This window comes from Canis lupus, chromosome 15 (genome assembly GCF_011100685.1).
Source record: "Canis lupus familiaris isolate Mischka breed German Shepherd chromosome 15, alternate assembly UU_Cfam_GSD_1.0, whole genome shotgun sequence".
In the NCBI taxonomy this organism is placed as follows: domain Eukaryota; kingdom Metazoa; phylum Chordata; class Mammalia; order Carnivora; family Canidae; genus Canis; species Canis lupus.
This window is the reverse complement of record NC_049236.1, coordinates 39,293,326-39,308,750: the sequence shown is the minus strand read 5'-3', so window position 1 is coordinate 39,308,750 and position 15,425 is coordinate 39,293,326. Positions and strand designations below refer to the sequence as shown.

At 36.6% G+C, this 15,425-nt stretch overlaps 1 protein-coding gene across 14 annotated transcripts in view; it reads left to right on the top strand.

The window, feature by feature from the left end:
- The window catches only part of ANKS1B (ankyrin repeat and sterile alpha motif domain containing 1B), a 1,057,476-nt gene that overhangs the window by 177,721 nt on the left and 864,330 nt on the right, over nt 1–15,425 (top strand). For all 14 annotated transcript variants that reach the window (XM_038558749.1, XM_038558744.1, XM_038558739.1 and 11 more), the window contains exons 4-5: nt 504–800; nt 14,911–14,986. In XM_038558749.1, coding sequence (XP_038414677.1) covers nt 504–800; nt 14,911–14,986 — 373 coding nt within the window. The remainder of the gene's footprint in view (nt 1–503; nt 801–14,910; nt 14,987–15,425) is intronic.

The following is a 15,425-nucleotide window of genomic DNA, read 5'->3' as shown; positions in this document are numbered from 1 at the left end:
ACAGATGCTATTTAATATTGGGGCCAGTATGTCTTCATTCTTTTTGCATAAACTTAGTTGGGAAATCTTTCTGTGAATCTTTATCAAGAATTTACCATCTCAGCTGTCTTCTGGAAAGCCAGTCTATTAAAAGTGGGTTATAATTGTTATTAATCTCTCTCATTAACAAATGTCATGGAGGCTTGATGCACAGTACAGATAACACTGACCATCTGGGCCCAGTAGGGCCCCTGACTAACGTGACTAAATCATTTATCACTCTTGTAAACTAGAATATATAATGTAGGGGAAAATTTGATTTTTTCCTATTAAAATGATGGAAAAATATTATTTTTTGGTGCAATAAATGATAGGTACTTTTATCAAATATGCTATTAGGCATACTTACTAAAAGAGGTAAATTTGAAACTTATATTTTCAAAGTATCTCTGGTTTTAAATTACTATTTAGATTTTGATAATTGAGTTTCTGGAGAACCTGATCTTATATCTTTGTCTTAACAGAACAATGAAAATGAAACTGCCCTGCACTGTGCAGCTCAGTATGGACACTCAGAAGTAGTTGCTGTTCTCTTGGAAGAGCTCACCGATCCTACCATCAGGAACAGTAAGCTAGAAACACCTTTGGATCTGGCGGCACTCTATGGGCGACTTAGGGTGGTCAAAATGATCATCAGCGCACACCCTAACTTAATGAGCTGCAACACTAGAAAGCACACACCGCTCCACCTTGCTGCTCGCAATGGCCACAAAGCAGTTGTTCAGGTTCTGTTGGAAGCAGGAATGGATGTGAGCTGTCAAGTGAGTCTTCTTTTAGCTACGCTTTCAAAGTGATGGTTCTCTTGTTCTGCTTTGCAATACAGTTGTTAAAATTTCTGTGTAGAAATCTTGTCATTTTTTAAAAAAGATTTTATTCATTTATTCATGAGAGACAGAGAGAGAGGGAGGGGGGAGAGAGAGAGAAAGAGAGAGAGAGAGAGAGAGAGAGAGAGGCAGAGACATAGGCAGAGGGAGAAGCAGGCTCCATGCAGGGAGCCTGACATGGGACTCTATCCTGGGTCTCCAGGATCACACCCTGGGCTGAAGGCAGCGCTAAACTGCTGAGCCACCCAGGGATCCCCATCTTGTCATTTTTAATTAAGTTGTCCACAAATACTTTTACGATTACTAAATTCAAGATGCTGTGCCATACATACACTGTTGGGAAATATGAAGAGGTATGAGGCATGATTTCCAACCTCATTTTAATTTTAGGGCTATATGAATGAAAAATTATTATCAGAAGGCAGTTGTGTGTGATATTGTTGGTAATTGTTCCCTCTCAATGTCTAGCACAGAGCCTGACACATACTAGAAATCCAGTCAAGGTTGAACAAAGGAAAGACTGAATCAAAATTCAATTTAATGTATTTTGAGTTTGTACTTTGTGTAATATGTTGGCGTATTTAGAATCCATTTTTTAACAGCCCCTATGTGGGATTGAAAGCTACTAAGGTCCAGTTAAGAGATGAGGAATCAGATTCAAAGAGTTAGGAAACTTTCCTAAGGATGTATAGCTGATAAGCCTAGGATATGAATTTATACTTACTGATTAAAGTCCAGGCCTGTTTACACAGTAGTGTACTCTCCATACATTATTAATGAAGGAAAAATCACTCTGCCTAAGAGCAATCAGAAAGAATTTTATTGGAGAGATGTGATTTGAGTACAACTTTGAAGCATGGATAACATTTGGAAAGGTTTTATTTCTCTACAAGGAAAGGGCAACCTACTTTTTTTTTTTTAAGGGCAACTTACTTTTATTAATCTGTTGCAAGTTAACTCCAATTCTAATGTTAACTTTTTTTTAACTATGTTTTTTCCTTTTATTACTGTTTTTTGTCTCCCAAGTCAGTAGCAGCATTCTTATCTTCCAGAGACCCTTTTGGTTCCTGTCAGATTATGTCCTTCTCCCTTGTGTATTAGTAAGCTATTGCTGTATAACAAAATATCCTAAAACATAAATGGCTTAACATAGTAATTACTTATTTAGCTCATAATTCTGTGGTTGGTGATTTCATCTGAGCCTCTTTGAGTAGTTCTGACTTGGCTTAGGTTCTCTCATGTGTCTGAGGTCAATTATAAGTCAGTTGAGTGGCTCTGCTGCCGAGATTGACTGGACGTTGTCTGGGATAATGGATGATGTTGCCATGTGTCTTTCATGATCCAGCAAGCCACCTTTGGGCTTGTTGACATGACAGTGGTATGGTTCTATGTGCATGCCTGTGTGCACATGAGAAGAGGAAGGTGGGCGGGAGGGAGGAAACAGGATTTTACAAGGTCTCTTGAGGTCTAGGCTGGGAGCAAGCATCCTGTGTTTCCTGCAGAGTTTCGTTGGCCAGCAGGTCACAAAGGCAGCCCAGATTCAATGGTTAGGAACACAGGTTGTTCCTCTTAATTAGAAGAGTGTGTGAATTGTTAAAGGAATGTGAATACCCAGAGGTAACAAATGTGGCCAGTTTTGCAACATTCCAAATACTATAAAGTGTTCAAAATTGTGAGGCTACTTTTCCTAGGAATTGTTTAGAGGTTGAATCTTGTGTCTCTAGGGGATTTTGCATGGAAGTTTTAAAAATCTTAGGCCTTCTAATTCTACATCTCAGGCTGGCACCCTAAAACCGATTTTTCACTAGAGCTTTGCCTGTATTATTTAGCTATTTAGATATTTTAAGATTTTATTTATTCATTTGAGAGAGAAAAAGCACAGGTTAGGGGGAGGGACATGCAGAATACTGCTGAGGAGAGAACTGGATGCAGGGCTCAGTCCCAAAACCTGGGCCAAAGGCAACTCAGGCACTCTAGATACTTCTGGAGTATTTCTGAACTTGATGGCACAGAGTACTTCATAACCAAGGACTTCACTATGACTGAAATCAGTAATTCACTTCATGGCCAAGATCTTTTCATATTTTGTACCAGATGACATGACCAGAAGAGTCTAGCTTCAATTTTAAGTATGTGTATGGTACATCTTTTTTTTTTTTTTTCATAAAATACTACTTACTATATTTTGTGCTTTTGGAAAATTAAAGATAAGTAAGATCCCTGCCCAAATTTCATGGAGGAGACAAAAACTCGCAAGAATAACTCCTATACATGAAAAACTAAAATAAATAGTAGGACAAAGGGCTATGGGATATCAGTGAATAAATTATAGATTGTAAGAGGGAGGACTTGAAGAGATATAAGAGTGATATTTGAAGAGGAGCTTGAAGGTCTTTAGGATTTTGAATTTAGATATAACTTAGCTTACAGATGTACATTTTTCTGGCTAAAAATGTGTTTTAAAATATTGAATTTGAATGCTTTTAGATGGTGCCAACCTCTTTCTAACTCTTTCTACCATCTACCATTGCCAGATTTGTTCCTTTAGATTTTCTACTTTACCCCAGTGGCACTTGGGTTTGTTACTCATATATTGGATGAAAGAGACAAAATATGTTCAGACCACTGTGAACACTTAATCAGAAGCATCAGGGCTGGTACCTGAGCAGGGCAGGCAGTGTTTTGTTATTTATGCTCACACTATGATTTCCTCTTGAAGGTTTCCAAGAAGTAGAACTGACAACATATTCTAAAACATATCCCAATGAATTGAATTTTCTAGTATTTAGTTACCCTTAGTTATGTTTTGCTTTTGTTATAGGAAATATATTTTTTGTTTGTTTCATTGTCTTTTTTGGTGTTTAATTTTATTATGGGATTCAGATAAAATGTCACCAAGTTTGCCCATCAGTTTCACTGCAGAGTTTTTGTTTGTTTGTTTGTTCTAGAGAGGGAGAGAGGGAGGAGAGAGGCCGAAGGAGAGGGAGAATCTGAAGCAGATCCACGTGGAGCTTGATGTAGGGCTTGATTTCACTACTCTGAGATCATGACCCGAGCCAACATCAAAAGTCTGACACTTCGTGATTCCAGGGTCCTGGGATTGAGTTCTGCAGAGCCTACTTCTCTCTCTGCCTATGTCTCTACCTCTCTCTGTGTGTCTCTCATAAATAAATAAATTTTAAAAATCTTAAAAAAAAAAGAATACAACACTTAACTGAGCCCCCAGGCACCCCCACTGCAAAACTTTTTTAATATCACATTTAAAGTAGATATTTGTTCATATTCTTACTCAGTGAGAGTGAAGAATACCAGACAGTAACCTTAAACTGTTTCAGTGGCTTTAATTCTCATTAACTTGTTATAGTTTATCAGTTGGAAATTAGCACTATAAAAATAATCCCATTTGGTAAATTATAGCAATACACTTTCAGACTTTAATTACATTCAAATCATTATAAATAATTCTTTAAAATTTAGAGATGACTTTGGAGGATCTTCTCTTTTTCTTTTAATTACAAATGTTTTAAAATGAGTAATTTATGTTAGTGTTTTCTGTAGTTTTGGTTTCTGCTTCATTTCTCTTTCAGCAGTTTTGAATTATATCGCATATTTGAACTGAGGAAAATAATTTAATTCCTGCTTAGGTGAATTTCATATTATATTTATATGCAAACCCTTTAGTCTTAAAGGATTTCTTAATAAAGAGAACTGTCATACTTAAGATATTTAGAAAGTTAGGTGTTAATTGGCAAGATTGTCTTGAAGTTAGCAATTATTTCTATGGATTTCAAACCTGGTTTGGGTAACTAGGTAGTGATGGTGTCTTTTTATGCTGGTGCTTTAACTGTGTTTCTTGGAAGCTTCTCTTATTAAAATTTAAAAAGTTAAAGTACTGGCAAAACATTAAGCTGATTGGATTTTATTTGAATATGAAAGGAAATGAAAGTAAAATGATAGAAAATTAATAATGAAGAGTACAAGTTCCCATGCTAGGAGCTGTTAAGATGGAAAGCCGAGTAAGGTACCATTTTTTTGTTCTCTAAGTGCTTCTCGTGGCAGGAGACCTATGTGTTTAAAATGGATGGATTACATTTTAATAATCCATTCAGTCCTCCTTTCCTAGAGGATTATTTAAAGTTTCTCCTTTTTTCCCAAAATTTTAACATTTTCCTCTCTGTCATCTCTCTGTGATCATGACTTTGCTTTATTTCACAGAGAAAACAGAAGCCATCATGATGGTTTTTGTGCCACCACATTTGCTGGTGGATGTGCATCTGCTTTTCTTCCTGGTGCTTTAAATGAACTGAGGCTTATTCTGAAGGCTGACTCCTCTACTTGGAGACCTGATCCTCCCCTTAAAATACTATGTATTTTCCCCTCTCCACTGTATCACTCCCATAGGCCCACAGAGCTGTCACAGTATTTCTCATCTTTTAGAAAAACTCTCTCTTGAACCCCCAGTTCCCTCTAGCTTTTGTTCCCTTTCTTTAATCTCCTTCATAACAACATATTTAGAAAGATGTGTTTTTACTCATTGTATCAGATATCTTTCCTCTGTTCTCTCTTGAAGCTACTCCAGTTCCTTAGTCTATCAAAAGTCTTTCTTCCCCCTCTTTGGTACGGTGACTAATGGCTTCCATATTGTTAGATCCAGCAGCCAATTCGATTTATCATTGACATTGACAAAGCAGTTCTTCCTCTTAGAAACACTTTTCTCTTTTGACATCTGAGTCACTGTTCTCTCTTGCTTCTCTGCTCCTTCTTGGTCTTACTCCAGGTAGGGCAGAGTCAAAGACCTTGATTGCCTTCCATTCAGCCTTGCAGCTAGATAAATCTGTCAGGCCTCACAAACCTGTTATCCGTAGGAGTTGCTCAAGAATTAAACCTTCCTGTTTTCTTTTCCTTTTTGTAAAGTCATACCTCCCTCTCTTGCGCCAGCCTTTATTTCAGTAGATCTTTACATTGGAACTCTGTAAACCCCTGTAATTGTTAGCTATTGCCATTGCCATGGTGCTGCTGCACAACAAACACAGAAACCTCAGTGGTATACAGTAATAAGCAATAGCATTTTTTTCCTCATTCTCAGGTTTGCAGGTCATCTGGGGAAGTTCTAATTCATGCTCAAAGTTGGCCCGGTCTGCTCTGCTTTATGTACCTAAACACATTTTATGCCTCTGCTTGTATCACACAGATACCATATGGTGGTGGCTAAAGCAAGTCACAAGGCCATGTCCCAAATCAAAGGGTGGAGAAATCCACTCCACCCATGTAAGTGGAGGGACCTGCAGCCATATGACACAGAGCATATGACTGGAGCAGGGAGTAATGTAGTCTGTCCCATCTCCATTCCATGGTTAACCTGTTCTCCACTTCCCAATCCCTAAGCATCAGTATCACAGGGGTTAGTACTTAGACCTCATTTCTTCTTTGTAAACTTGCTTCCTAGTTGACCTCATCCAATCCCCTGACCTCATATGGCATCTTTGTCTCACAACAACCATGTTTATATACTCATCTTGGACCTTACCCTGAATTCTAAATTAGGGACATAATTGCCTACTAGACATATCTACTGGATGACTAGTGAGCCTTCAAACATTTCCAAAACTGAACATTTAGCTTCCATAACTCTGTCTCCCCAGATTTGCCCATCTTCTAAACTTCCCCATTTCAGCAAATGCCATTACTATCCTGCTAGTTGTTTAGTTCCCAAACGTCAGCACTTCTTTCATACTTTACATTTAGCCCCTCGGCAAATCCTTTTGGTTTTTGTGCTTAAAATATATATCTAGAATTTCACTACTTTTCATTCCCTCCACTGTTACCACTGTAGCTTAAGTCCTGCACATCTCCTGCCTTCAACTTGGCTTCCCTGCTTTTTCCTTCCCCTCTATATTAGTCTGCTCAGGGGACTATAACAAAATCTCATAGACTGGGCAGCTTAAACAACAGGAATTTATTTTCTCACAGTTCTGGAGGCTGGAAAGTCTAAGATGAAGATTCTGGCAGATTCTGTTCCTGGTGAGAGCTCTCTTCCTGGCTTGTAAGATGGCTGTCTTCTTGTTGTGTACTCACATGGTCTTTTGTGCACAAACAGAATGAGAGAGAGAAAGAGAGAGAACACTCTAGTGTGTCCAACTCATAGAAGGACACTAATCCCATTACATTGGTTCCTACCTTTATGACCTCATTTAACCTGAAATGCTTCCATAGAGGCCTTTCTTCAAATACAGTCACACTGTAGGTTTCAACAGATGTATTTTGGGGGACACAAACATTCAGGCTATAAGAGAATCCTTTCCCTCTGTTTTCAATAAAGCAGCCTAAACTAACTAAACTAGATCATATCAATTTTTTTTCTGCTCAAAAAACCTCCAGTGGTTTTCCATCTCACTTGGAGCAAAAGCTAAATTGGCTAGGGGGTGTCTTACATGACCTAGTTCTGCTGTCTCTTTGAAGCCATCTCTGACTATACTCTGCCATTTTTCACTTAGCTTTAGCCATAGTGGTTTCATTGCTCTTACTGGAACATACTAGGCAAGCTCCTGCCTTGAGACCTTTGCTTTACTAACCCACGTGACTTAGTCCTGTGCCTTCTTCAGGTGTGTGCTTAGATGTTTAGTAAGTAGGGAAGCCTTCCCTGACCTATCTTACTTACCATCCCAGCAACTTCTTTTCCTTCCCTTGAACCAAAAACCCAGCTTCCCTGTAAGGATGCCATATTCCTACTAGCCATTTCAGGCCAGGCTCCCAGGCACTATGCTATGTGAATAAGAAAATTTATTCCCTGTCCTCATGGAGTTGAGTAACTTGTAGGGAAAACAGGAAATAAAACCATAAACAAAAATTATAAATTTTGATAGTGCCATAAAGGAAATACTCTGGTTGTTGTGATGTTGAATGAAACGGGGTGGGAGGTCCCGCTTAGGATGTGCTACTTAAATGGGGCTAGCCTAAGAGAAGTGAGAGATGAGACCATGCGAACAGATGGGTTTATAAGAGAGAGAATATATGTAGAGAAAAGAAGGTGAATAAAGAATAGTCAGAATTTCTGGAAAAAGAAGTCAATAAGAAAGCAGTGGTAAGAGGGGTGCCAAGATAGTACAGTTACATGTAATCATTCATTCATTCACCATGTATTTATGGAGTGCCTGCTTTGTGCCAGGTATTGCGTCTATGTGCCAGAGAGGATGGTAGTAACAAAATAGAAATTGTTCCTACAGAAGGGAAGATGACTCTACAAATTATGGAGTAAAGAAAAGTGAGATACAGAATAGCAGCTTGAAGTCATAGCAGGTTCCCAGGACATTTCTTTGGTTGGCTCTTTTATGCTGGATTGTGGAAAAGTTTTGTGTTTTTATGAAGGGTGCAAGGATTCAGTGAGAAGACTGAAATTGAGGATGCAAGGGAAATGGTGAAGGTATTTTATGAAATTCAAGAAGCAGCAGGAAGTGATAAGAGCACAAGTAGAGAATTAGCTTTAAGGAGGAAAACAGATTCTTTCTCTAAGAAGTGAAGGAAAAAAGGTAAAGACGAGGCTACGAGGTCCCTAGTTGGATAGGAGGAAAGATCTTTTGGAGAGGAGGAATCTTGTTTCTAAATGATTTGAAGACATATTTCTTGTGCTATTTCCCCTCCAATCTAAACTTTCTTAAAACCTTCGGCTCTTCTTCATATGATGTTTTTCTAAGTCTTTTGTCATTCGGGACCTTCTTTTCTGAGCACATCCTAACTTGTCAATGTTCCTGTAAAAGTTCATTACCTGGTGTTGAACACAATTAACCAGCTATAGACTAGCTAATGCAGGATACAAAAGAGTAGTGGCCTCCCAGCTTGTTCAGAAGTCACGTGTTTGTTTATAAAGGCTAGGATGTTCTCATCTTTTAATTCTGGGAGATGCCCGTAAGGCTGACTGGTACTAGCCAGCATGCTGGGAGTTGTTACTGCTGAGATACGTGCTATTCTAGTTGGCTTTCTGTCTCCATTGAGGTTATCTTTATTCACTGGCTCTTATGTCTTGGTTCTCATAGTTTTCATCTCCTCTGGTTCCTGTACTATTTTCTCTATGATCATCACCACAATCTTACTTTATATCTTGGCATCTTTGTTCTATCTGTTTTCTCCTTTATTAAATAATTAATCTTCCTTTATCTATCTGGTCACTCTCTTTTTCAAGCTCAGGAGGACTTTGTTAGAGGTGTTAAATTCAGAAGGGGGAACCAGCACAGGCAAGCTCCAACATCTCTCCATCCGTTGTTTTGACAATCTGGTGGAATACAGAACCCAAGAAACCATTTTAAAACACCTTGAAATACTGGATAAAGCATAACAAATATCTCTTTATATGCATGACTGAACTTCCACAAAAGCCACAGAAATACATAGGGTTAAGAACAAAAAGGAAGCTAAAACCCAGGGCTTTAAAACAGGGTCTCCCTCTTTCCTATCACTTGTCTTGTTTTTTTTCAGCTTTGGTGCTACTGAGACTTGACATTAATAGACATTTCCAATCAATAAGATAATTTCTTTGCTTTCATCAGCAATTCAACTATTGGCATTTCCGTATATTATATCATTTAATTTCTTCTCTCACGGCAGTTTTCATTACAACTTATGTTCAGAGGTGTTTTTTCCTTAGCAGTGCTGAGATGTGAGTGCTTCATATCTCATCCCTGGATGCATTTTTGAAGTGTTATTGTATTATCAATTGCATAACTGTCTGTTTTGTCTGTTTTGGAAATGATTATTTTAAATGATTTTTTTCAAAAAATGTGAAATTTGATCCATGAGAAAAGCAGTACAAAATCTCGAGGATTGAGAGGATTTGGGTTCACCTATTTTAGTGTTATTTCTTTGTATACATTCAACTTGCTTGTTGAATGTTTTGGATTAAATATTATTTCATGAGAATAATGTTCAAGATCTGGTGAGTTATGGATTGTGGATTTGGAATAGAGGGCTGAGATGAACAGAATGATACTAATCTGAATGAGGATAGTAGACACAGACTCAAGGTAGGGTATGGTCAACTGGAGGATATTGTGGAATTAACCTGCATTTTGATAAGGAATAGTTGATAGATTTGAATATTTAAATTCTGTACTATTTTTGATACTACTGTGATAGCAAGAAATGGTTCCTGATACCACTGTTTACCTTAAATTTATGAGAACAATCCATTCCATCCTCATGTTCTCTATCAATAAGCTAATTATATCCATCTTGGATTTGGAAAAACTGATTAATCTTTTCAGGCTAAAAATGTATTTATCATCTGCTAACTTTTTCTAGTTTTATTTAAGAGTTCAGGGTCTCCTTATCTATTGTATAAAAATACTTGTTCTATTTAACATAACCCTTTTTCTTGGAATAATGTAAGGGATATTATTATACACACAATACATATATATTTATATATAATTTGAAAATATTAGCATCACTGATGTTTTAAAAAAATAAGTTTTCTAATTGCTTTTTTAGCAGCAATAATGATAGTATTTTTCATTATTTTTTAGGTTAATAAAATGCTTTTTGAGACTTGTTTATTTTGTTTAACTCTCCCAATAACCCTACCAGGTTGTTAATATTTTCTTTATTTAAAAGGATATGTGAATTTTCATAGATATGGAGTGATTTCTCCAAGTTATATAATGACTGAAAGTCAAACTTCTCTTGGGACCGATCTTCTACATCTGTCTCCTCCAAAAGAATTGTTTATGTATGGTGAAGTTTATATAATTTCATTTTATAGAGCAGTCCATTTCAGTGTCTAAAGTACCCACTTTTATATCAGAGTATCTAGAAAACCAAATTAGTACAAAAAGGTAGACATTATTGTTATATTTTTGAATAGTTTGTTTGGGTAGCCTGGGTGGCTCAGCGGTTTAGTGCCGCCTTCAGCCCAGGGTATGATCCTGGAGACCCGGGATTGAGTCCCACATCTGGCTCCCTCCATGGAGCCACTTCTCCCTCTGCCTGTGTCTCTGCCTCTCTCTCTCTCTCTCTCTCTCTCTGTCATGAATGAATAAATAAAATCTACTAAATAAAAAAATAAGTAAATAAATAAATAAATAAATAAATAAATAGTTTGGACTTAGCCTTCTCTTTATCATTCTCTTTATTTAACATTACTTCTTGCACCTCAGGTACTTCTTCCTGAATTAAATCTTTAGGAAGTTCTTTCGGTAAGGATCTGTAGTAACCATTCATTATTTAGTCTGTCTGAAAATATGTATAATTAATTAATTAATTAATTTTTTAAAAAGATTTAATTTATTCATGAGAGAGACAGAGACAGAGGCAGAGACATAGGCAGAGGGAGAAGCAGGCTATGCAGGGAGCCTGATGTGGGACTTGATCCTGGATCCTGGGATCAGGCCTTGAGCTGAAGGCAGATGCTCAACTGCTGAGCCACCCAAGCATCCCTGAAAATATTTTTATGTTGCTCCCATTCTTAGAAGATACTTTTGCTGGATATAGAATGGTAGATTGGTATTACTTTCTCTTGACACATGAAGGTACTGTTTTCTGTCATTATTTTTGTTGATTAGTTAGCGGTTGATCTAATTATTAATTATTTTTAGATAATTAGTTCTTTCTGTTGGGATGTTTTTAAGATATTCTCTTTATCTTATGTGTTCTGTAAGTGAACTGTAATATGTTCACAATGTATTCTAACTTATCTTGCTCGGTATTCCTCGAATTGAATATTAGTATCTCATAAGTCCTGGAAAGTTTTTAGCCATTGAATTACTTATCCCCAACCTCTCTTTCTAGAACTCTGATTGGACATATATTGAGTCTTATTCTGTCCTGCCTTTCACATTTTCAATCTTTTGTTTCTTTAAATTGAATTATGTACTTAAAAAAAAAAATCCACTATCTAGTTCAATACTTGTTTTTCCAGCTGTGTCTTACCTGTTATTAAGCTTTTCCATTTAAAACATTATGATTTCCATTTCTAGAAGTGCTGTCTAGTTCATTTTCACATCTGGCCAATTTTGATTCTCCTCTTGTTTTTTAAATTATATTTGATATCCTTTCTTTGTTCTTTTATTTTATTGATCATATGTATTTTATATGCTGTAGGTAATCATCACATGACGTGTGACGTTTTTATAGATTTTATTCTTTTTTGTTTCTCTAAATTCTTTCTCGTGGCTTATTTTCTTTCATGTTCAGTGGTTTCTGATTTTAAATTTGTGTTTCTTAGAGCTTGATCTGTTAGAACTCTAGGAGTTCTGAGTTTAAAGTGTATTTTTTTTTCACAGGGATGTATATCTGCTTCTGCTAAGCATTTATATTTGCCTTGGTACTACAAAACCACAGTCACTTCCTTCTACATTTTTGGCTTAGGATTGAAGGGTTGGGGGAGGACAGAGATTGTGTAATTTTGGCCCCAAGTCCATGTGAGGGGAGAACTGTGGTAAGATTTAATGTTATTTTTGCTACTCTGCTCCACTTATAACTAAGATCAAAATAGCCATTTTTAATTTCTCCCTCTGTCCAACACATTTAATATTTATTTATTTAAAAATGTTTATTAATTTTTTTTTACTGAGGATGTTTTCTTTTGGAGTTTGAAAAAAAATTTTTTTGAAGTAATCTCTATGGCCAACATGGGGCTGGAATTTCTCTACCTATTGAGCCAGCAAGGTGCCCCTGAGAGTTTTAGGTTTTTTTCAGGGGTCCTTGATCTATCTTCTCAGCTTTCATGGGTTTCTTTGTCTCCTTCCCACCTTCCACTTCCACATTCAGTAGCTGGCTAAAGGCCAAGCATTAGTCTGCCAGGATTGGCAGATTCCTTGGAACAGTTTCCTGTTCCAGTGTTAAAACCCTGGGTTCATAGTTTTTGTCCCCTGTTCCCTTCCCAGGCTCTGAGGAATTCTGTTATTTTTCTTTTTCATCCCTATATTTAAAACATTATTCAGTTTTTCAGAATATTTAAGGTGTGCTATCCCAGGAGGAGTTTTTCTAACATAAAATCATTTTAAGTATGGAAGGAAATCAAATTAGTAATCAGAAATTTGGTTGAAAAACACAGTGAGAGTGAAAGAATTAAATTATTTCAAGGGATATTTTTCAGAGAATCAGAAAAAGGATTTTTGCTCCATATTGAGATTAATTTTTTAAGGAGCTGAATAAATTTCCACAGTTTATCTTTCCTTCTGAACAGTGCTATACATTTATGAATTATTATTTTAATTTCCATTTTTTAAAAAGATTTATTCATCCATTCTAGTGAGAGGGGAAGGACAAAGGGAGAGAAAGTCTCAAGTAGACTCTGCATGGAGTATGGAGCCCAGAACAGGGCTCTGTCTCACAACCCTGAGATCATGACCTGAGCCAAAACCAAGAGTCCAATGCTCAGCTGACTGTACCAACCAGGCACCCTTTTTTCCATTTTTATCAGTATCTATACATATCATGACAGAAAGTATAAGTCAAATATATTTGAATCATGGCTTCTTTGAAGGTAAATTTAGATCACATTGATCCTCAGTCTCCTTAATGATGCATTTATAAACCATTTTAGATTGAGTTAATTATACAATAGGATTTTGTTGATTAACTTTTTTTACATTATATATTATTTTATTATGTTATTTCTACTTTGAATCAAGATTAGAACCCCACAGTAGAGATCAGTTTTTTAATATAGGGGGACAGAATTCCTATAATGACATTATTCAGTTTAACACACACATGCACACATACTGAGGTCCTGCTATATGTTTATTAAATTCTTGAGAGAAAAATAAAAAAGTGAAAGAAACACATTTGTGTAACTCAGAAAGCTACTGCTTTGAAATTTTCCTTGATCCTCCTTTAGGCAGGAGCCAGTCTCTACCTGCATCACTCACAATTCTTCTGTTCCATGCTGTTTTTCTCCCCCTGTTTACCTTTTACCCTCAAAACAATTCTTTAATGTCACATTTTCAAGGTACTTTAGTAGGCATTGGGGATACAATAATGAAAAAAGATATGAGATCTACATTTACACTAAACTTATAGATTGTTAAGAGAAATAGATGATCACATGACATAATGTAGTATAAGTGCTATGATGAGGAAAAAAATGTTGTGGGTTATATAGGAAAAGCACTTGGCCTAGGGGCCAGTGATATCTTCTTAAGTGAAATTATGTTCAAGTTGAGATTTGACATGTAGGTCAGTGGTTCTCAAAGTATACTCCTAGACCCTCAGTATCCCCTGGCAATTTGTTAGAAATAGAAAAATCTTGGTTTTACCCCCAGGCTGCTGAATCAGAAACTGGGAGTAAGGCCCAGAAATCTGGCATTTGACAAGCTCTCTAAGGAATTCCAGTTAATGCTGAAGATTGAGAACTAGTGGATAGGTGATAGTGTGATAGAAGGCTAGGGTTGGATCCTACTGGGCAGAGGGACCAGCTTCAGAGATCCCTAGCCACTGAGACTAATGTGGAAAAGTTCAGTTTGCCTGAAGCATAGGATATAAGATCTGGAGGAGAGGTGAGGTGGACAGAAGAAAGTGTGGAGAGGAGAGCATGGAGATCATCTGGATTTTGTAAACCATATTAAATTGTTTAGATTTCACTTATCATAAAGGCTCTTTTTATGCATCTATTATTTCCCCAAATAGAATATAAATATGTAAGGGTCAGCATCGTATTTCCATGTCTCAGAATACCCTTCAACTATCGTTGGCATATAATTGGCATCTGATAAATGCATGCAGTATATGAATTGACTGAAATCATTGGATACTCACAAAAGCCTTGTGAGTAAAACTGCCTATATCACACCTGAGAACACCCGAGGCTAAGAGCAGGTGAGTGACTTACCAACATAACAAGGTCAAATGACTGTTCAGAAGTAGAGGTGTTTTACAAATCCAAGCATTTGGATTTTGTTCTTAGGATCCCTTCTTTATTCCATAGTACCTTTCTGTCAGGGAGTGCTGAGATTACAGAGAATATGTACATAAAATCACAATTTTTTTGACTTGTAAGCATTCCTAATGCAACTGTGCTTCTTTCTCTTTTTTCTTTTCTTCTTTTTTTTTCCAGACAGAAAAGGGGAGTGCACTTCATGAAGCAGCTTTATTTGGAAAGGTGGATGTTGTGAGAGTTCTGTTAGAAACAGGTAACTACCGTGATTCTCCATGGAATTTATTCTGCCAAATACAATTTCTATTTCAGGACTAGATAAAGGGAAATGGCACAGTTTTTTTTTTTCCATAATCACCCTTACTTTTTACCTTTAGTTCATATTGCAAATGTGTATCCATATCATGTAGAATTGAGCCTCAATGTTTAGGTAAAATGAATATAAATATACACCTTCTTTTACTCCATAGATGTCAGTAAAAAGCTCTTAGAAATTACAATTGTATATATTTAAACCATATTGAAATATATTAGAGAAACTACCAGAAGGAAAAGGAATTCTCTGCTTGTACAAAAGGGAGGAACTGATCCTTATGAAGTTATGACAATTGCCTGGTTTATGAAAGAACATAGTATTTCCCTAGGCTTATTGGGAACTATGGTAAACAGAAATTAGAGTTCTGTATCCTTAAGGT